Genomic DNA, 23,181 nt, shown 5'->3' with positions numbered 1-23,181 from the left:
AGGTGGGCCTTTCTTAAGTGGCTAAAATATGTTTAATCTGCCGACCCTGTTCACAGCAGTGGGCTGCATTACTTACCTTCCTACACTTTTACTCCTCTCTGTTTCTCTGGGTTGTGCTGACCGCCATCTACTGCAGGTAAAACACTAATAATGGATCAGTTACTATGGATTCACTTCAAATAATCTGAACTATCCCTTTAAGTAGTTTGTTTGACACTGGCCTCCATTTCAGTGACTTCTCTCACTGAATAAACAGTTCTGATATTGTCTTGAAAAATGCCTGTGGGGCTGCAGTGACCCACACGTCGTCATTTATGGACAAATTATTTAAAGTGCATTTTAGTTTGTGCTCATTTGAGAAAATTTCGCTTTGCCAAAGCAGTTTGTTACACTTATGTCCATTCAATATGAAGTTAATCTGCAATGTTTGTTTTCATTCACATTCAAGTCCAAAGCACTGGAGTGAATGGAAGACAAAAGTTTTCCCTTTCATTTCTTGATTGGTTTGATTTTAATATGAGCTAAAGCAGCTAATAAACTGATGACAACAACCTGCTGCAGTACATCTATTTATTAACATATATACAGAAATAAGCCATTCATTTTTTTCCCATTCACTTCATTTATTCATGTTTCTGCTTCCTGTTTAATTTTTCTGACTTCCCTGCAAAGTGAGTGTAAGTCAAGAACAAGCCAGATTTCTAACCTGATGTTGTAACTGCTTCTTTCTTAACCACCTCTTTCCAGTTTTTTTTTTTTTGTTTGTTTTTTTTACTATATCTGAGATCTGTTGTAATGATTTTTAGATGCCTTTAATTTAATTTTGGAGAAACTTAATTTTGTTAAGAATTAACAGTTGGGATTAGAACAGAGCAGCAGTTCTTTGTTATGAGGATTTAGATGAGTCATATTTTACAAAGGTTTAGTTTGGTGCAGATGCAACTTTTTGTTTCCATCATAGGAACAAGTAAGACACTGATTATTCAGCCAGTGAAACCTAATATTTCCTGACAGCGGGTACTCTACAAAAATGAGTTTGAAAAGCTTCATCCTACTGTGAGAAAGCTTTAAAAAGTTGACATCAAAGTTGCAGTCAAGTGTCTTTCAAGCGAGGCTGAGTCTTCATACTCTGGTTTAATATAAATTACTTATTTATTTATTTATTTATTTACTTATTTATTTATTTATAAAATGCAGAATTGTTATTGTTTAGTCAATAATTAGTTGACATGTTGACTCAAGAAGCTAAGCTGGACAGCTATTGATTACTCCAACACTGTACCAGTGTTGACACAGTCCTGTTCAGGTTGGTAACCTTTAGGCAACAGTGGAGGTGTTTTGCCACAGAAAGACAGGATTAAAGTTCCAGTGTGTAAGATTTAGGGGTATTTATTGGCAGAATATGAAAGAAATGAATATAATATCCACAAGTATGTTTTCCAAAAACCAAAAAGAAAACAAAAAACACAATTCTAGTTTCAGATAAAGCCTTTTGTGATTTTCACTGGTTTTGCAGCCTCATCTGTCTGCAGCCAAAATGATCAAATTTTATTTTTATTTGGCATCCATAGCTAGTGTAGCTGGACCAAAGACCAGCCACCAGCACAACTTAGAAGAAAAGGCAACAGACTTCAGCAATGATGGACAATTTAGTTGACAAAATAGTGTGTGAAACATATTTTGGTTTCTGTTTAGTTGCAATACAATAAAGTTTGCAAAAAGGCAGGCTGACATTAATTCCTGCTGAACAGACGAGTCAAACTCTGCACGCCGCAGTACGTCACCCACCAGCTCCACACTCCCGTCGGTGCTGCACAGGCGCTGATTGCAAAAAGCCAAGATGGCGGCCCCCATAATGCCAACCTCAAGGCTTGAAAACAATAGTCCACACACCAGTGGGTGACATCAGGGTTGGTTCATACTTGGTTGTAATCTCCAACCTCACTGCGAGATGCCACTAAATCCAACACACTGGTTCTTAAAGACAAAAAGACTGCAGAGTCCTACTGAACACACACAGCTGAATAATATCTTTCCTCCTCAGAGTTTCCTCTCTCTCAGTGCTGCTATGTTTGTCTTTATCACATGTGTATTAGACATAAATGAGGATAACAACTGACATGAGCAACAACAGCTTTGGAACAAGAGGAAAATGCTACATGTACCTTTTAATGATGTAGGAAGCAGCTTTGTGATGTTGCTTTTAGCCTGATTTTTGTTTTCTTGGGATCCAGATACTACAACCCTCTCACCTGCACGCATCGAACCAAACTCCACTTTACCTTCAGTCACCAGCCAATCAGTCACCTCCTCTACTCCACGCACCATGACAACAACACCTGTCATGTCTTCAGCCAACCCAATAACCACCCCCAAACCTTCACTCACCTCACCAACCCTCACCTCAATCTCTTCCACTCAGGCATCCAATTCATCTATCATGTCCGGTAACGTATCCAGCCTCAGCTTACAGTTTTATTGGACGCATTAGTGTTGCATTAAGCCTGATGTTATCTCGAAAGAGTGGTCAGGATTTGTATCAGGTAGGACTGTTGGCAGTAAAGCATTTCTATGTGAAGGTGACCTCCAGCATGTTCTCCATCCTACAGTCACTGCTCCTCCTGCAAGCATCTCACCCTCACCCACAAACCCTGCATCCACCGAGACAATAGATTCTCAGGCAAACACCACTCAAAACCAGACCTCACCTCCAAACACCACAGAGACTGCCAACACCACAGGTTGGAACTTTCTCTCTCACAACCCAACACCTGTTGTTCTTATATAGGACTGTGATGAGATACCAGCACTGCTAAGGTTCATACGAGTTCATCAGCTCATAAAATACAGACATGTGCTTCATTTGAACGTTACTTTGGAAGAGAAATTTCAAAGTTTTATAATCATGAATTAACATTTTGTTGTTTTCTTTTCTAATATCATTTGAATGTGTTCTCTAGGTCCCACACAAGCTCCTCCAACTCCACAGTGTGAGTATCAGAATTACTTTTCATATTATTATTTTGGGTGGAGTTAATTGAGTTAGTTACCCATAGTCAGTTTATTATCTGCAGGTAATGGAAGCTCAGCAGTGTACTGCTACGAACAGGGTCAGCAGCAAATTGTATTTTATCCACCTTTAAAATATCATTATCAGTTTAAAAGTGTGTGTTATATTTAGATTTTTTTTGTTAAGACATTACATTGACGTCGGACAGTCTTTTCTGATCAATATCACTGTCTCACACTCAACCACACTCCCTGTGCAAAATGTCACCTTGCAGAAAACAGGAGTTGCTGCCTGGATCTGTTAGTTTGTTTGTGTTATTGTGTGACTTCAGTGGATCCAAACTAACCCTTTCAAACACCAAAGTTACACAATAACACAAACAAACTAACAGATCCAGGCAGCAAAACACCAACAGACCAACAACAACATGTTCTGTGAGGGAAAATGACTGATTTTATCAGTGGAGTCTGGTTGGTTTGGAGAGAGCGACAGGACAGGAAAGGCTGTCTGCCAGCAACGGAAAGCAGCGAAAATACTCTAAATATAAGGAACACCTGAACTGATACTGATATTTTACTTTTAACTCAGTCCACAGCAGTATGGCTCAGCTTCCTACACCAGCAGTGCTGCTGCTTCTTCAAACTGCCACCTGCTGAACATAATACACTGACTATGAAGAAGTTCCTCATACAGCCTCACTTCAAATAATCCAAACTGTCGTTTTAATGCAACTTGTACAGGAACAAACTGTCTGAGATCAAGAAATACCATCAGGTAGTTTACATTAAGTAAGAGATTTTATAATTCTGTTGATTTTGTTTGCAGGTTCTTACACTGTGAGACCCTTCAGGTCTGGCCTCCAGATTACCATCAACAGCTCTACCAATGACACCTACCAGGTTAACATTAATGAGAAAGGCCAACCAGGAAGGATAATCAACTTTCAGTTCTCCAGTCAAACTCCGTCACATGAAATCGACCATCTGAAGCCCTGTACTGATTATGAGCATCATGTGACATTTACTGGTATTAATGGCAGTGAAATCTTCTGTAACGGCTCTAAAACTACAACACAGACAAATTCAATGAGTGAGTAAAACTCTTTAATGATAATTGTTGAATTGCATCATAGTTTCTCTTCATTAAAGAAATGAGACTGTGTGTGAAACAGGAAGATGTTTCTGTGTTTCAGGTAAAGGTGACATTACAGTCACTGTCGGTGCTGCCAGCTGCATCCTTGGATCAGTTTGTTACCGTAGTGACTGGGACATCAGCTCTTCACTGTCAGCATCAAATAAGAATCGATCTAAGCAATGTGAAAGTGACAATAAAACATTCTGCATCAAACCTGATTACAATGACATTTGCTCAAATTTGACTACAACCTTCACTTCAGGAAACTGTACGGATTCTTCCTTTAACATCGACACAATCATCCCTGTTGGTATGTACAGTAGAGTCCACCTGAATCATGAGCTGCATGTGCTGTAGACATTACTTCATCATGTTTAATGTATGTGCTGTTCTCTTCTTTTACACAGGTTTCTTAGATCCAAGTCAAATAAATCAGAAACCTCTAAATCAACTTCCTGCAGAAATAAACACAACGTTTCCTCCAAACTGTGTTGGTCTCACCGTGAATTACACCTGTCAGGGTGAGTAAAGACTGAAGTAAAGACACTTTATGAATGGATTTACATGTCAGTAGGTGGAGATAATGTTCACTATTAGAGGCAGAAAAGACAATGAAAACCAGTTTCACTGAAAACTGAACTCATCTGAATTATCTTTGGTGTTCAAGGAAGTTGAGGCTTTGTGACCTCTGAGAATCACTTCTGATAGAAGATTCATTTATTGATTTGGTTTGAATTTAATCAAACTCCAAAAGATAACAGCTCACAGTCACTGAGGTACAAATACCAGCTGATGAAGAAATGTTGTCTTTCTTGTGTCTCATCAGAAAAAGAAAAACCCGATGAGTCCAAGGAATTGTCAGATCTGGAGCCCTTCACAGACTACAGCTGTACTGGTCAAGTCAAGGAAAACAACGTCCCCATAACAAACACAACTGCTGTCTCTGTCCGGATTGACTGTGGTGTGTTGATATTCACTTTACCTCAGTGCAGTGATGAGAACAATAAGCTTTATCCTAAGATAACTTTGGATAAAAGGAAACATCAGATACTCAGTGTTACACATTTATCATGTTTTCTTACAGATATTGAAATAATCAACACAGAGAAGAGTTCAACTGACACCTCCATCAGTCTGGAGTGGATCACGACCAGTCAGAACTGTCCAAACGTCCTTCCAACACTCGAGAAACTTTCTTATGTCTGCAGTTGTTCACCTGCTGCCAACAAATGGAAACACGGTGAGTTAAATAATTTAGATGAACTCTTTAATTATTTTATTCCCTTTAGAGGAATGCTCCTTTGGACGTGTTTGGAGATCCTTTCACTGGACATTTGAACTAAATAGTTAAATAAAGTGTGGACATTTGAATCATCCATGGACCCACAGAGCTTCATGCTTTAACATGCTGAGTGACAGAAGGTGGAAATAATCTGAGATGAGATACCAAGTTACAGTTTGATTAAGAAGATTCTTAAAACTGACATGAAATATGACACAGAATTAACATTGAAGTGTCGTAGTTTAATATTCTTATTTACATATGAAGTGAATCAAGTCAGAAAAAAACTATTGATTTATTGATTGGTGTCCATTTTGTTGTCACTTAATAAGTTAATTGACCAACAAACAATCTGCTGTTGTATATTGTCTTAATTTTGTGTTTGTTGTTATTCAATCAAACACAACAGTTGAAGGTAAAGTTGAGAAAAATCAAGCAGGAGGAAGATGTGATGTTACTGGACTGGAATCATTCACCGACTACAGCTGTGACATCAAAACCAAATACAACAACAAGGAAGTTGGTCAACTGATGAAAGTTACACAGAAAACTGAGGCTGGAAGTAAGTGTCCAAAAAAAATGTTCTTCTTTGAGCAAGATTACATCTGTATGATACAAACAGAGCGTCCTGAGTATTTATTTATGAAGGCTGTGTATTTCACATACTGTTGAATATCCCTTTAAGACAACTGTGTGGCTGTAAAAGTTCATATGTTTATGAAACTTTTTCTAAGATCATTTAAACTGTCGATGTATTCTGGGAGAAAACTGACATCATGTGACTCTTGTAGGAGAAATATGTTTATTGTCAGTGTCTCTGTAGAAATATATCAGCCTCAGTCAGTTCTGATCTGTTCATTTATCACAGCTCTGATACCACAGTATAATATTAGAAATGTTCAATTGTAATCAGTTGGTACAATGATAATTAAAAATGATTATTACATTATATTTATGATAGTATGATATGATCATATAATGATATTAGATTTACATTCACTATAAATGCTGAATTAAATAACTCAGTTAAATAAATGAAGCATAATTAACTTTGTCAAGTAATTCTGTTAAATTAGAAAAACAACAAAAAGTGTTTTCTTAGTTTCCTTTTAAAAAATTTAACTTTAAAATAGTGTCAGAAAATTTATTTAAATTCTACTTTTAAATTAAACATTTTTAATTATTTATGTGACATAAATGATCATTTAAAGGCACATAAGAATACAGAATAGTAACTTTTAATGACAACACATTTTCTGATATTTTTATTTCTGTTTTGATAATCAATAGATCAATACTCTGTCAGAGTTAAAGCTTCTGTTATTGGGAAGTAAAATATCACTTTAACTGTGTCTAAGCTTACATGTTGTATCTAAAGGGAAATCTGTTGTTTTTCTTCTCTTTCTTACAGAACCTGAAGTTATTAAAGATGTGAAGCTGGATCTTCCAGAACATAATGTGATTCATGTCTCCTGTGATTATAAAAACAAACAATTTAATGGACCTAAAGTGAAATTCATCGCACGTCTTTATGATGACAGCGGCCGTCTGAAGGAGCCTAAAGAAGAAGAGAAAAACTGTGTTTTTGAGTTCCGTGATCTAAGCTACTCTACGACCTACAGAGTGGAGGTTTGTGTCACAAGATTTTTCCAGCTTTATTCTTCATATTTCTTCAAATGGTTCATTCTGATTAACAGATTTTCTGTCCTTTCAGCTGACGGCTTTCAACGGAAAACTCAAGAGCGAACCTACGATAAAACATATTACAACTTCCTGTATGTGCAGTTTTAATTCATTCAACAAATTGTCTCTGAATGTTCAGTTAAATCTCTTGACACTTTTGTTTCTGATTGTACACAAATCCATTTCTATCTATCACATCTTTTAACATATTGGGTTGTTTTTTATTATTCTTCCATCATTTTACAGACAATGACAAAGCTCTGATCGGTTTTCTGGTCTTCCTCATCATCCTGACGTCTGTGGCTCTGCTTTTTGTCATCTACAAGATTTACATTCTGAAGCGCAGGAAGTCCCAGTAAGGATCATTTTACGCCTCATCCCCTGCTTCTGTTTAAATTCACATTACTTCACGTTTCTGTTCATTTTTGTTTGGTTTGGTTTTAAGAATGGTACACCTTCAGGCTTTGTTCTATTAACAATGCAATATCTTTTTATTTACAGCGCATGAATAGAATTATAATTGCATCTGAATTTCATTTTAGACAGAAACACCATCACTCTTCTATATTTTTCTCCTCTTTTATTTCCTTTAAATTCTTTGAAGCCAATTTTAAATATTTTCTTGCAGTGACTTGAGTGAAAACATGATGCTTATTTCAACAGCAAGTGAGTAAACTTTATTATTTATTATACATAAGATTATATTATTTCAAATATTTACTGTAATGTGGAGTAATAGCTGGTGATAAATTAGTGTCACTGCAGCATGATATTGTTTCTCATGTGCTGGTCGATCTGCTGCTGTAGATGATGAGGAGAACCTGATGCCCGTTGAGCCGATTGCAGCAGACGCCCTGCTGGACGCCTACAAGAGGAAGCTGGCTGATGAGGGAAGACTTTTCTTGGCTGAGTTTCAGGTAAGTTTAATTTGGTTTTCTTTTTGGGGCACAATTCTTTAGCATTTTTGTCTTTATAATGGAGTTGCAGAGATGTTGGATGTGCACGGCAGGGGCCAATTATAAAAAAGGAGAGAGAGAGAATTGCTGTTTGTTGTTTTTTTGGCATTAGCAAATGACATGATTTGTTTCCACTTTCAGAGCGTCCCCAGAATTTTCTCAAGGTACACTGTGAAAGAAGCCAAAAAGCCCTGCAATACCCCGAAGAACCGCTACGTGGACATCCTGCCCTGTGAGTCTGTCCAACAACACATGAAGCTTTTAAGATTAAAAAAATGTGTGATGTGTATTTTTATCCTGTTTTTGTCTTTAATCAAACAATAAATCATATCATCAGTTTGTATAATATTCTGTAATTAGATTGTGCTGTACTGTACACACTGTGGTAGATATTTATTAAACCACTGGGGGAAATGTTGCAAATCAATAAGAAGAACGGTTTTATAGAGAAAATGAACATCTTACCTGGTGATGTGATCAAATAGTTGTTCATATTAAACTATTTCTCCTCTGGTCATTCAGTGGGATCATTTCTCATAGAAAAGCAAAGTAATGAGAAAGGTCACTAAGATTTACTGGAAATATTGAGTCTGTCAGTTTAACTTTTCCTCTTTATTAGACATAAGCTGCTAAAATAATGTGTTGACTTTGTGAAATTTAATGTTTTTAGCGAGCTACAGTCACCTTGTTAGCATTTAAGCACTTGGTTTCATATTGTGGCGCAGATCCTTCCTCTCTCCGGTGGGCGTGGTTTTCTGAGTGTGGTGCGTTTACACTCTGTCTCTATAACAGCCAGTTAACTTGTGTTAGCTAATGTTAGCAAATTGCTAGCTGGTTAGTCATCTTTTTGCCAACATTCACTAACTTAAAATGTGAACATATGTTGCTTTTACGGGTCCCCCAGTAACATCTGTTAACCTCCCCAAAATTTGTTTTTCTTTTCAACATAGACAAGGCGTGAAAACACAGAAGAGAAAGTATTAACTAACTAACTCTTCTGTTTCTGCAGCACAGAGAGAAAAGGGACAGGGTTCACGTGTTCATTCATGTTTTTTTAGGGTTGTTAATTTGTCCTCTGTGATGTTTTAATTATTTATTCTTTTCTGTCTTGAACCAGATGATTATAACCGTGTCCAGCTGACCACAGGAAATGGAGAGGCAGGATGTGACTACATCAACGCCAGCTTCATCGATGTATGAAAAAATACTTTTACTTCTATTTCTACATACAAATAATGAAAATATTACATTTTGGCCAAACAGCAAAGCTTTTTTGCGCTAAATAAAGTCGAAGTTCATGACATCTTTCTGGCAGCACTCATCTTACTGAACATTATTTGCTTTCCTGCTACAGGGCTACAAGGAGTCCAAGAAGTACATTGCAGCTCAAGGTAAAGTGAAGTTCTCATATTCTTCATACACTCAGTCGTGTGCATACTTGCGTGTACAGTAAGTAGAGTACATATATATTCTGTGTGTGTCGTAGGGCCAAAGGATGAGACTGTGAGTGACTTCTGGAGGATGGTCTGGGAGCAGCAGTCCTCTATCATCGTCATGGTAACACGCTGTGAAGAGGGAAACAGGGTAAGAACGAGATGTTTAAGTTTTTGTTGACTCTGGTTAAAGTGTTATAAAAATTTCCCCAAAGTTTTTGCCTTTTGAGGCTGAAACTTGTCATGAAGGGGTGTGTTTATGTTCATGACAGCTGGTTAAAAGCGCTTGTGACATATTCACACGGTGGCCATTTTCCTCTGACATCACACTCAGGATGGGAAGCTAAAATTCTGTTATCAAAAGGATAAAGTCGTTCTGCATTTAAGGTTGCAAATCATATATAAACATACAAAATCTGACAAATTTAAAGGCAAAACAACATAATTTGCCAACTTATTAGCTACCATTAGACAACGGCTAACATTAGCATTCAGACACGTCTTAGCTAACGTCACTGTTTCATAGGAACTGCATAAATTACGTATTATGTTCGAAATTAATTTACCCCTTTCCTGTTGTATCTTGTGACACTATAGAACAATAATGTTAGCTGAAAAGTGGCTAATGCTAATGTTAGCTTTTGTCTAATGGTAGCTAACTGGTTAGCAAATATGTTGTATTACCTTGAAATATGGCCCTCTAGATTTTCAGTATCCATTGTCTTCTCAGTTGCGGATCAGTTTGTGAGTTTTTGTGCGTTTATAACTCGTACATCCTGAAACTTTGCAGAACATTATCCTTTTAATAAACAGCATTTGACCTTCACACCCTGAATGTGATGTCAGAGGAAAATGCAAAAAGATTCATAGCTTCCAAATACAGACTTGCACAAGAAGTTGCAGAAAGGTTGGTCATGGATCAAAGTGCAGCTGATTAACTGTTCATGCCACTTGGAAAAAAACATGTGGAAGTGGGAGTGGCCTATAAGAAACAGGCACATTACCTTTACCAACCTCACTAAAGTCATGAACTGTTAGTCGTAGAGTTGTGGGGGTATTATTGCACTCAGCAGAGATTTCTGTTCCATTGGTGTGAGTTAACCCCACCCCATAAACTTTAGCCACGCCCCCATTCCATAAATCATGACCCGTTTCTTGTCAACTCTTGTGAGACGCATCACTGATCTCAGCAGAGTTCTTGTTTTAATTATGCGAATTAGCCCTGTCTCATGTATTTTAGCATTTTAGCACTTTCAAGACTTTATTTCCTGTTAGTTTTCGGCACTTGTGGCAGTCCGAGTAACTCGACAGTTAGCCCCACCCACTATAAGCATACTGTAGCCACACCCCCTTTCATAACTCATGAAACCTTTATCGTAGAACCTTGCAGGTGGCGTCACTGGACTGGGCAGAGAGTTCCTTTTTCATCAGTGTGACTTTGTCTCAGCTCCTACACTTAAACCACAGAGATCACGTGTTTGTGAGTTTGTGTGTGAGCGTGTGAATACGTGCACACATGGATGCATGCACGTAAATGGTCGCAACTATTGAAAATTAACGCCTGTTTAAATCACTAGTTAAACACTAATCACTAGTTAGACACTGTCCTTTTGTTACAACAAAAGTGAACAAATTTTCTCATAACTGATTATGTGGAGATAATCTTTCACTTACATCACAGCTACTCTGCCACATGAGCTATATCAGATATAGGCAAGCCCAAAACTCACACTGACGTCTTAGAAAAAGACTGTGGTCTTGCTTGGAGAATTTAATCTACTTGTTTTATCTCTTTATCTGTTTTTAACATGCATCAACTGCATGTTTAGCATTGGGGTTAAAGTGTCCAATCAGCAGCACTGCTAGTTTGTTACTGATATGCATAATTAGGATAAAATAAGATAAACTTTATTTATTCTGCACATGTAAATTCACCTTTTACAGAAGGTTGAGAGTAAAAAATAAAAGTGGAAAAGAGTGCATGATACATAAAAAATACAAATATAACAGAAATAAAAAAAACGAAGTATATACACTGTACATGATACACACACCTTTCACTTATACTGATATATGGATCATTGTGCAGATATTACCATATATGATGTGTAGCATTATACCTGAGAGAAGATATATAGAAAGTATTACTTTGAGAACTGGATAACTGCACAAGAATCAGGACATTTACAGGATAGTTTAACATAAATACATTTTTAAGGATTTACTGTATGTATACTTTCTGGGTCGTCACTCACTCTGTCTCCTCTCACGTGTTGTGTTGCAGGTCAAGTGTGCACAGTACTGGCCGTCTGAAGATCGAGATACGGAGATCTTTGGGGAGTTTATAGTGAAGCTGAACTCAGAGGACCAGTGTCCGGATTACACCATCCGTCGCCTCAGCCTAACTAATGTCAGTCTGAAACAGTGAAAATGTGTTTTTACTGCAGGACACACACTTTTGATTTTAACTTGTGGGAACATGTTTTATGTCATTTTTCATTTTGTTAAGTCTTTTTCCCGTCTTGTTACATCTTTTTCATCTACTGAAGTCACTTTTGATCTTGTTACATCTTTATCATTTTTCAACTTGTCATATCGTTTTCATCTTGTTAAGTTACTTTTGGTCTTGTTACATCTTTTACTTAATTTTTCATCTTGTTAAGTCTTTTTGTCTTTTTTGTCTTTTTCAGTTAGTTTTGGTCTTATTAAGTCTTTCATGTAATTTATGGCCTTGTTACGTATTTTCATCTTTTTCATTTTGTTATGTCTTTTTACGTAATTTTTGTTCTTGTTACATAACTTTCATCTTGTTTTACATCTGACTTTTCATCCTGTTACACCATTTTTGTCTTGTTATGTCTTTGTGGTCTAGATACGTCTTTTTATTTTCGTCCTGTCCTGTCCTTTCCTGTCCTGTTGTGCGTGATGTGCACTGTTGGATACACTAAGGAAACGTCTCTTGCACGTGTTATTATCATCCATTTAGGTTGAAATCAGTCTTGAGGTTGGGAAGGTGGTGCACAGTGGCAAATAAGAATAATTAATAATTCCATTCAAATGCATCAAAACTAAAGTAACTGTACTTAGTAACTTCTCGCATCTGGTTTCAGCTTGTGTGCGTATCCATGTGTGTCTGTGTATAAGTGAAGGTCTGTCCATCTGTATCTCAGTTAATAAACCTGATTAAATATGAATAAATCTGTCTTTGTGTTGCAGAAGAGGGAGAAGAACTCTGAGAGGGAGGTGACCCACATCCAGTTCATGAGCTGGCCTGATCACGGCGTCCCAGAGGAGGCACATCTCCTCCTCAAACTGAGACGGCGTGTCAACGCTTTCAAGAACTTCTTCAGTGGTCCCATTGTCGTTCACTGCAGGTTCGTCCCGTCCACGGTCAGCTAACGTTCACTTCTGCTGATTCAAAATATCAAAATGAACATTTGTTCTGTTTCTGGTTGGTATAAAGCGCTCTCTTGTCTTCCCATTGTTTCCATTTCATTGCCATTCTTCCTGTAGGCATGCTAGACCAAAATGGACTGTTTTGTGCACAGCAGGTTTTTCAAATGTCTTTAAGGCACATTTCTGAACTTGCTTGTCTCTATGACTAATGAAAAAAAAATCAGATTAAAGGATGTCATTGGATGCCTTCTCTATGTGCTTCTCGTCTAAACTAATGCTTGACTTTACCTTTAACTTAATTTCCAGCACTAACCACTGCTTGATAAGATAAAATAAGACATACTTTAGAGTCCTGATAGGGAAATTTGTTCTGGGCTCCGTCCTGCAGATCCACAGGAGATAAAATCATACTTAGTGCGTAAAAAAACAAGATGTCAGCATCTCAACAGGAAGCATAACAGTCAGCACAGTCACACCAACACGTGTAACAGTTTGCACAGAACACGACTTCTGACAGTGGAGACCTGCTGCACAAACCTGCGGCCAACATCCAACATTACCTGCTATTGTTGATAAGCTTATCAGACACACTGCATACATGATAGACGTGTATTAACATGTATTATAGCTGCACAATAAATCACAATGTGATTGAAATCATAATAAAGCCACATCACAGAACCATGCATTTTTTTTTTTACTAAATCATGCAGCTCTTTATATGAACTAACTGTCATTATTTCATGTGCAGCGCGGGAGTCGGCAGGACAGGAACCTACATTGGCATCGATGCCATGATGGAGGGTCTGGAGGCGGAGGGCAGAGTGGACATCTACGGCTACGTGGTCAGGCTCCGCAGACAGAGATGCCTGATGGTTCAAGTAGAGGTAAAATATCAATTAGATGAAATTATATGTGTGGGTGTGCATGTACAAGACATGTGACTCCAGTTCTCAGTAGTTCTCAGGCTGCTTAGTCACAGTGAAAATACAAACTGACAGGAAGTAAAGCAACATGATCATGCAACTAAACAGAGATAATAAAGCAAGGCGAGGATACACAAGTATAGATACAGTTATTATGTTCAGTAAATAAGTAGAAATAGAAATTAACAATGGGTAGAAAAACAAATATACATATGCATATGTATATATGTAAATAGAGAGGTTAAATTGTTACTGTGCTCGAGGTTGTGGTCTGGTTTGTAACTCTAAATTAGAGTTTATAGAAATTACAGGGATAGCTTTATATGAAGATTTGTAAATTTTTAAGAACAAAACAAATATTGGAGGTAGATGATGATAGGCAGACATGCAAGTAAGTGCTATAACTAAAAGTAAAGTTTAAAGGCCTTTATAAAATAAATTATTTGGTTCCACGAGTTTACAGAGATTTTACAAGGTGTCCTTTTATTCATTTCAGTGTTTCTCCTTTCCTCCTCCATCTCTTTCAGCCTTTAATCCACTTTTAGCCCAGAACTATCTGTTTTAACATCGTCAATTTAAGACAGAATACTACAATTAAATAATTCCTCGGAAAACCTTTTTTTTTTCCTTTTTAAAGTAAGGCTAATTTATTTTCAAGGTTCATCAAGTTTAAATAATGTATTAATGCAAATGTAATTAATGAATTTATGATGCGTTTTTGTGACATACTTCAGGGTCCAGAAAGGTTTTATGTGTTGTTAATGTGCAGCTACAACACAAAACATTTACACTGTCATACAGTTTGAATATACAGTGATGAACACATGAACACTGCAGGGTTATTTAAAACAAAAAAAGAAAGAACTGAGACCTCACATGGTTTCATCAGTGTGAAGGTGTGAGGAGCTGTTCTTCTTACTGTCTGTGGTTGTTTCAGTGCTCAGTGCTCTCTAGCGCCAACCAGAGGGCAGAAGCTATAAAATAGGTTGTGTTATAAGCATGTGCTTTAAAAACAAGGTTAGATTAACACAGAACAAACACAGAATTTTGTTTATTAAATCTCAACCAAGAAGAAGAAGAGCGTGTTAGTGCTGGCCATAAGAAAAAAATAAATCAGATGATTTTTATTTGATATTTTATTTAGTTACTTATTTTTGCATTTTGAGAATGAAGTTGAAATGTCTAGAATAAAGTTAATATACCGTTTTGAGAATAAATTTGATTTTTGAAGTTTATTTTTCTCCTGTAGGAGGCAGAGATAACATGTTGTGGATGAGTTTCATGAGGATTGGTGAAGAAATCTGAGATGTGGATTGTAAAACTTAGGAATGGTGAATTTGTTCTGTTTCCACATTTTCTGTTCTTTGTTCATTGAGATAATTACATTTGTCCTCATGCAGGCTCAGTACATCCTGATTCACCAGGCTCTGCTGGAGCACAATCAGTTCGGAGAGACTGAGATCGCCCTGTCTGAGCTCCACAGCACACTGAGCACGCTCAGACAGAGGAGCTCAGACAATGAACCCACTTTACTGGAAGAGGAGTTTGAGGTGTGGCACTTTACTGTTCATTTTCCTATTTAGAAATGATTTATTCATCTGAAAATGTGTTTCTCATCACTTTAAAATGTTTTCAAAATGTAATAATCTGCTGTTTTTCCTTCTTACATCTTATTATAGACATTAAAAGGGAAAGTTCACCCAAACATGAAAATTCAGTCATGATCTACTCGCCCTCCTGCTGACTGGAGGTCAGGTTTAGTTTTTAAATCCACAAAATCCTGCTGTTTGAAATTCAGTTGTTTGAGAAATTCTGCAACGCTGTTTTCCTGTGAAACTCCAGCAGTGTTTTGTGGACCAAAAAAACTAAACCTGACGTTCAGTCAGCATGAGACAGAGCAGAATTTTACTTTTTGGGTGAGCTATCACTTTAAGATCGCTATAAATTACATAATAACTCAAAAGTCTTTGTTTTGCAATTCAGAGACTCCCGGGCTACAGAACCTGGAGGACCTCCAACACCGGGATCACAGAAGAAAACAAGAAGAAGAATCGCTCTTCATCTATCATCCCATGTGAGTATCAGCTCAACACACACACAAGTTACATCATACATTATAGAATAACAGCTACAGTAGAACACTGTATGACTTAAGACTCAAATCTAATGACTTTAGAATCAAAAAAGACCCAGACTTAACATAAAAAACCTTCACCAAAGTCCAAAGATTGATTTGGGACTTGCCTGTCTTAACTTGGGACTTGACTCAGCCAAACAATGACTTGTTCACACCTCTGACATGCATCCACACACCACAGTAAATATGTCCGTAACACATGAACCCTGCAACCCTCAGACGACTACAACCGAGTGATGCTGAAGCTTGACGAAGGACGCAGTCGTGATAGCGACCCCGACGAGGAAGACGAGGAGGATTCGTCAGATGAGGAGGATGAGGAGTCCACCCAGTACATCAATGCATCCCACATAGATGTATGTTTATTTTACTGACACTCTCAGTGTATTTACTGACCCGTTTCTGCATAAAACCGACAGAAACCAGGACAGAAACCACAGTGTTTGTTTAATTGAACAAACTGAGGAAACTCTGTTCAGTTAGCATCTTTCCTGTTGTAGCAGGTGTTATCTCATTAACTCTGAATGAATTCCCATCTTTCATGCAGCCAGTTGAATTTTAAAACGAGTGTAATTAAATTCATCACATCCTATTTGTTTGGACTGTGTACAACAATAGATGGATGTGTTTTCTTGCCCACGCAGGGTTACTGGGGCCCACGCTCCTTCATCGCAGCACAGACTCCGCTGCCAGACACCATGGCCGACTTCTGGTCCATGGTTTACCAGAAGAAAGCTTCTACTATTGTCATGCTCTCAGACTGCAGTGAGGGAGACAAGGTACCTGAAGTATCATACACATGTAATGATGTATAATGTTTTATGTTTTTTATGTTTTTTTTGTTTTTTACTCTTCAATTCTTTATAACTAATATATTTTAAAAGATCAAAATCCTGGCAATTAAGCCACCTAGTTTTTTTTAAAATTATTATTATTATATATCATTTTAACTGAGGCGTTGAACTCAGCTCCATCAGACACACAAAGTCTAGTATTATAAGATAAAACATATAGAAAATGTTTCATGTTTTTTGTTGCATTAAATACAAGATTATGTAATTAGTCAAAAGTTCAGTATTTCTTTATTCAAGAAATAAATACTCTTATAATGTTGCCTGTTGAAAATGTAATTTGTCTTTGTGATAAACAACATATAACATCATATATAACACAAAGAACATATGTCAGGTTTACCATTTGCTGACATAAACTCCTTATGAACATATATTTAATTAATAATCTTAATGCAAATCAAAATACACATTTTTTAAAGGGACACTTCACTGTCTGCAGTGGAATCTACTGGAACTACTTTCTTTTTACTAGAAAGAAAGACAAATATGTATTTTTTTTATTTTGGGGTGAATTGTCCCTTTAAATCATAATTCTTATTTATTGTTCATTTAGAGGGGCAACAGAGAAGAAACATCTGATGACAATATAATTGACTCATGTCCAGAAATAGGAAGCTGACCAATGCTTGATCAGTATTAATGCAATTTTTTTAAAGCAGGAAGTGAGACGGGGTCCTCAGGGTGAAGCTAACCCTTTGTATGCCTGATTAAATCATGTTTTTGAACAGATTTGATGGAAATCTTGGACACTTTAATTATAATAGCACATTTGTACGCCTATATTATCAGTAGATATTGTTAGTGTTCTCGAGAACGTTTGTCAAACGTTGTGAAAACGCTTGTTTTCCTGTGCGCCTCCTCCGTCACAGGAGTCTGACTGCATCTACTGGGATAAAGAGAAGAAAATGTTTGGGGAGTTGGAGGTGGAGGTGGTGAGCACAGACGCTTCCCCAGCTTTCATCACCCGCAACATGCTGATCCGTCACGTCAAGGTAACGCAACAGCAACCAACTGTGTCCATAATTATCAGCGTCAGACTGTGACGTGTGCCTGGTCATTTCAGCATCACAAGCTCTTTTAACCCAACGCCGCTTCTGTCAACAGAGGAAAGAGAGTCGGACGGTTAAACACTTCCAGTTCCTGAAGTGGTCGAGCAGAGCGCTGCCGGAAAAAGCTCAAGATCTGACAGATATGATCAAGGACATCAAGCTCGGCCTCAGCAGCGCCAAGGTGCAGAAGAGCATGCCCATCGTGGTCCACTGCGAGTAAGACAACCTCACAGGAAATGTCCTCTGGGATCTTAAAGGGGCAGTATGTAAATCACCACAGAGGATTTTAGAGAATCATAATAAATAACACAAATAACAATAAATAACAGTAACATAAGGATCCTTCTTCTTTTGAAAGAAAAAAACCTTCCCACCTACAGTATGTGAGTTTCTGGGCAGAACCAACTTTAAAACAAACTAACTAACAAGGCAGCAGCTTCTGTTATCTGTCAGTTAAAATGAATGTGTCTGCCACTGGAGTTTGGTTGTTTTTGAGAGAGGGATATTTGACTTATATTATGGCAGTTTCCTGTCAGAAAAGGCTGTCTGATGGCAAGATAAAGCACTGAAAATATTCTAAAGATACCGTACAGTTAAACTTTTTTTTACTGACCTGTCCACAGCAGTATGTTGCTTTGCTTACTTCACTCGTACTCCTGCTGCTTCTCCAAACTGGAGGCATGCAGATGATGATAAGCATCCCAAAGAACCCAACTTAAAAAATCTGAACTATCCCTTTAAACTATACAGAAGCATAACTTTTTGAAGTTAAAGTATCTATAGACTATATATACTTTTAGATTTTAATTTTAGCTCCTAAAATATGTCAAATATTGGGGAACACCAGACTTGTTACATTTAAACTAATTATCAATCTTTTTTTTTACAGTGATTTATATTATTAGATTTTAAAGTAAATTATTAGAAATATGATTAATCAGAGCAGTATTTTGTGGTTTGTAGTGTCTCTTCATTATAAGTAAGACATTAAATATGTTTCTCTTCTTCTGTGTTGAGTTTGCATGTTCTTTTCTCCAGTTGCAAGACGAACATGATTGAATAATCAGGCTCATTTTTGTCAAACTTTTAATAATTACAGTTAAGAGTACTTAAAAGAGCAACTTTAGGAGTTAAAATGTGTGGCTGATTGTAAGCAATGATACATATATTAAGCTACTTGCAGCAAATTGTAAGAGTAACATTTATGAGCGGCTCTGCAATGATCACATGATTACTGACAGGTATAAACAGATTAATTAATTGAGATAATGACTACATGTATATCCAGTCTTGACCTTTGTGTGTGTGTGTGTGTGTGTGTGTGTGTGTGTGTGTGTGTGTGTGTGCTCCTCTCCTTAGTAACGGCTCGTCCCGTTCAGGGATTTTCTGCGCCCTGTGGAACGTACTGGACAGCGCAGAGACTGAGAAGCTGGTGGATGTTTTCCAGGTGGCCAAAACCCTTCGCAAAGAGAGAACGGGCATGATCTCCAGCCCGGTAAGAAAGAGGAACCGAGTATCTGCCAGCCCACAGCCTCACAGCTCTAACTAACCAACAGCCTGTTTACACCCGTCATTAACACATGTCACAAGTGGACAGTTCACACAGAGTACATTAGTGCCTCCACATCTGTCTCCAGTGACCACTTGTGATCAGATGTCACCTCCCTTCATGCAAATAAACATGTAGCTTTATTATTTCAGTTTGCAAAAACCAAACGTGTTGCTGCTTTTAACAGGGACACAGTTTTTTTTACACAAAGAAATAACTGAACTCCCTTAAAACGTCTAAAAACGACCAATGTTATATATTTTATGTATAAGATTTCAACAATGCTCAAACAGAGGAAATCATATTTTTCTGAGTGTTTCCTTCAAGCTAAATGATATAAAATCACATGATTCACTGGATCGTACGACAAAAGTGATGGATGGAAGTCAAAACGTGACAAAACATGATGTGAATAAACCTTCGGGGTTGGGAGGGTTACTTTAAAAATGTATTCTGATACAGTTACTAATTACCAGTTAAAAATGTAGTCAGTAATGTAATCAAGTATCACAGTTTTAAAGAATTGTAACTTGATTACTTTCCATTGCTTTTGGATTACCCCAATATAAAATATGGTGAAACTGTTGAGGCTAATATGGTGTTTTCAGGGCTGCAACTAATGATTATTTTCATTATTGATTAATCTGTCGGCCATTTTCTCTATTAACTGATTAGTTGTTTGGTCCGTGAAATGTCAGAAATCGGTGAAAAACGATGATCAGTGTTTCCAGTCCAAGATGGAAACCAGTCCTCAAATGTCTTGTTTCGTCCATAAATCAAAAATATTCAGTTTACTGTCAGAGAGGAGTAAACAAAGCAGAACATATTCACATTTAAGAAGCTGAAATCTGAGAAAAAAAAATAGTTTTTTTTCTCAAAATGACTCAAAACAGTTAATTGATTATCAGAATAGATGCAGATTAATTTAATATTTGACTAACAATGAATGAACCGTTGCAGCTCTAAGTGTTTTATGTTCTTTGTTAGGTTTATTAGTGTATCCAGTCCCTTTGATGGGTGCAATTGATTGATTGATTGATTGATTTAAAGACAAAAAACTGTCGAAATTTCCACCCAGTGAAGCATTTTTTCATTAGAGGTCATGATAAGAACTGACAATTAAGTGTACACTGCAGTATATCGTTCTTTATTTTAAAATTGTAATCCCACTAGTAATCCCTGTTTTTACTAAATGTAATGGAATACATTTACCCGTCATTAAACTACGTGTTTCATTTTAATGTGAATCCTGAATCTGTCAGACAGTGTTTTACAAAGTTAATTAAGTTTCTTCTTGCTCAACAACTCTCAAAATTGCGCGATTTTTTAAGGGAGTCTGGAGACAGAGCTGATACAAAGTTAAATCATTTGAAACAGACAGTGTGTTCTCAAACATCTGCTGCTCATCCTGGCAGGTGAGAGAGCCAAAACACTTAATTTGCATTACAGTGAACCAAATGGAAGTGGGACAGCTGGTTCGTGTGGACTTCAGCAGGACGTCAGTTGAGTGGGCGGCCCCTCGCTGCGGCCCAGGACACACTGCTGAAAGACCTGCAGCCCAGACCAGAATGTGGTCTGAGTGATCAGATCTCAGTGCGTCCTCGATGATTGCATTTACACCTGCGCTTAGAGCTGTCCACTTGTGACTGTTAATACCAGGTGTAAACAGGAGTTTTTTATTCAGCTCCTAGAATCTGTTTGTAGGTCTTCAGTGGTAGTTTCTACCAAGAGAAAAAGGTTGAGATATTTTTGTTTCATGTGTCATTCGTGTGTTTTAAATCATCAGTGCTTTGAGTGCTGTAAAAGAAATCTTATTTAGAAGAATAATTCTGCTATTCTTCATACAAAATATAGAAGATCCTCTGAAAGTGGTGAACATTTGAGCCAAAGATACGTACAGTAACGGAGGCGGGATGTTTTACAGTTTAAGAATAAACATTATCGTCCAAAATGACATAGAAAAATATCAGTATGTATTAAACCTGAATTGAGAAAAGGGATCAAATATACATGGCATGTGCATTTCTTTTTTTTTTTTTTGAGGGGGGGGACTATTTTCAGTCAAGGATTTGTGCCTCAGTGAGTGATTTAAAGCAGCAGGATGTTTGTTGGCTTTAGCCTTTCCTTATTTGTGTGGTTTTGCATGTATACTGAGAAATCTGTGATCTATTTACTGTCATGAATCATAATAATAATAACAATAATAATAATAATTATAAAGGTTTTCTCATATTTTTATGTTTTCACTCAAATCTGTCCATCTCTTACAGGAGCAGTACCAGTTCTTGTATGACGCCCTGGAGGGGGTCTTCCCGGTCCAGAACGGGGAGGTGAAACCGGTCCAGGCCTCTGCAGCGGACTCCGTCCAGGTTGTCAATGAAACCAAAGCAGCAGAGCAGCCGGCCGAGGAGAAGGCTGAGCAGCCAGCCAGCACTACCAGCAACGGCCAGCAGGGGGCAGCAGGGAGCGCCCCTCTAGTGGCCGACGGAGTGAAGGAAGAGAAAAAAGAGGAGCCTGAAAAAGTCTCTGCAGAGACATCACCACTGGAGGACACCATAGTCACTGTGGAGGCCTGAGCAGGGCGGCAGGGGTCGTGACTGTTCCTTTAACTTTTGGAAATAAACGCTTCAGCTGAATGCTTTCTTTTAATATACTTTAAATGAATGTATAAACATTGTAAAATTTTAACAGTGTGGTTCTGGTTGAGATTTGTTAAACAATTTGATCAAATGTTTCCAAAAATATGATTTAAACTAAGTTATGAATATTTTAGTAGGAAAAGTGTGGGAAAAGAAAGAGTTTACTAGATGCTGTGTTCAAACTTGTGGCCTTGGATTTACTGTATAATGTATGAACTATATTTTAAATATAAAGGAGATGTAATGTTTCATACACTTCTATATTTGAGTTAGTTTATGTAATAATTTTCTCGCTAAAAAAACTGATGCTTTAGTCTATATTTACAGTACATATATTGGGTAAAGCCGAATAATTTAGTCATTAAGTTCAAGATTTGTTATGTGACACTGTGATATTTCATTAAAATACATTTACAAAGATTAAGATTTATGTAGAGTACGTGCTTATTAACATGTCATGTTATTTAAAATGTTTGTTTTTCATTACTTGTTTATTTACTTCACTGGACTGGATTTACCATGTCAGTTACATCTTTTAAAGGGCCTTAAATCATTTTTTTTTTTAAATTAACCTCTTCATGGTTTCCTACAAGAACTTTTTCTGCTAAAGTTACAAGAGTTTTCATTATTTAATATGAGAGATTTCACTGCTCTTCTCACTTTAAACAACTTGAATCGAAATCTGATGACAGTTGAGAGGTTAGCCAGGTGCTACTACATGAATATAGGAGAAGTTTGCCTTCAGGGCTTTCTGCCAGAAAGTCTTTATAATATGTGGTTAGTAGTATTTTCTAAAGTAAACTATGAACTTTTCCAAAACCTAAAAACTGACTTAAAACCAATCTCAACCACCACAACCTGCTCCTAGAGTAAAATGTCACTCTTTACACCATGTCAACTGACTTCATAAAGCCTTTCAGCAAGAAAGCCCTCTGTGCTTTCTGTCAGAAAGTCCTGAAGGCTCACTGCTCCATGTGCAATAAGCACTAGTGTTTATCAAAAGATGTGACAGGAGAGGAAACAGGGCGTTTGGTTCCCTGAACACTAAACAGAACATTAGTGAATAACAGGTTGGGTCAGACTGAAATGTCGTCATCTGAATCCAAATTACATCGCAATTTTTGTAATTACTA

The 23,181-nt window shown here is 37.3% G+C and overlaps 1 protein-coding gene across 1 annotated transcript; it reads left to right on the top strand.

Annotated features, from left to right (window-relative positions):
• The first annotated feature begins 2,227 nt into the window (after window positions 1-2,227).
• Window positions 2,228-22,307, top strand: ptprc (protein tyrosine phosphatase receptor type C). The gene is made up of 29 exons (XM_084723783.1): window positions 2,228-2,447; window positions 2,610-2,741; window positions 2,961-2,990; window positions 3,836-4,099; window positions 4,203-4,454; window positions 4,552-4,665; window positions 4,971-5,105; window positions 5,229-5,384; window positions 5,842-5,988; window positions 6,838-7,055; window positions 7,141-7,201; window positions 7,356-7,464; window positions 7,738-7,775; window positions 7,917-8,026; window positions 8,207-8,297; window positions 9,183-9,259; window positions 9,420-9,456; window positions 9,552-9,649; window positions 11,783-11,908; window positions 12,715-12,872; window positions 13,646-13,781; window positions 15,221-15,370; window positions 15,804-15,894; window positions 16,177-16,313; window positions 16,602-16,736; window positions 17,681-17,803; window positions 17,916-18,076; window positions 19,220-19,355; window positions 21,680-22,307. The coding sequence occupies exons 1-29, from the start codon at window positions 2,327-2,329 to the stop codon at window positions 21,983-21,985; spliced, it is 3,849 nt and encodes a 1,282-aa protein (XP_084579909.1). The 5' UTR covers window positions 2,228-2,326; the 3' UTR covers window positions 21,986-22,307.
• Window positions 22,308-23,181: the final 874 nt, after the last annotated feature.

This window comes from Lutjanus erythropterus, chromosome 7 (assembly GCF_056507025.1).
Source record: "Lutjanus erythropterus isolate fLutEry1 chromosome 7, fLutEry1.hap2, whole genome shotgun sequence".
In the NCBI taxonomy this organism is placed as follows: Eukaryota; Metazoa; Chordata; class Actinopteri; order Lutjaniformes; family Lutjanidae; genus Lutjanus; species Lutjanus erythropterus.
The sequence above is the reverse complement of the archived record's forward strand: the minus strand, read 5'-3'. Positions and strand labels throughout refer to the sequence as shown.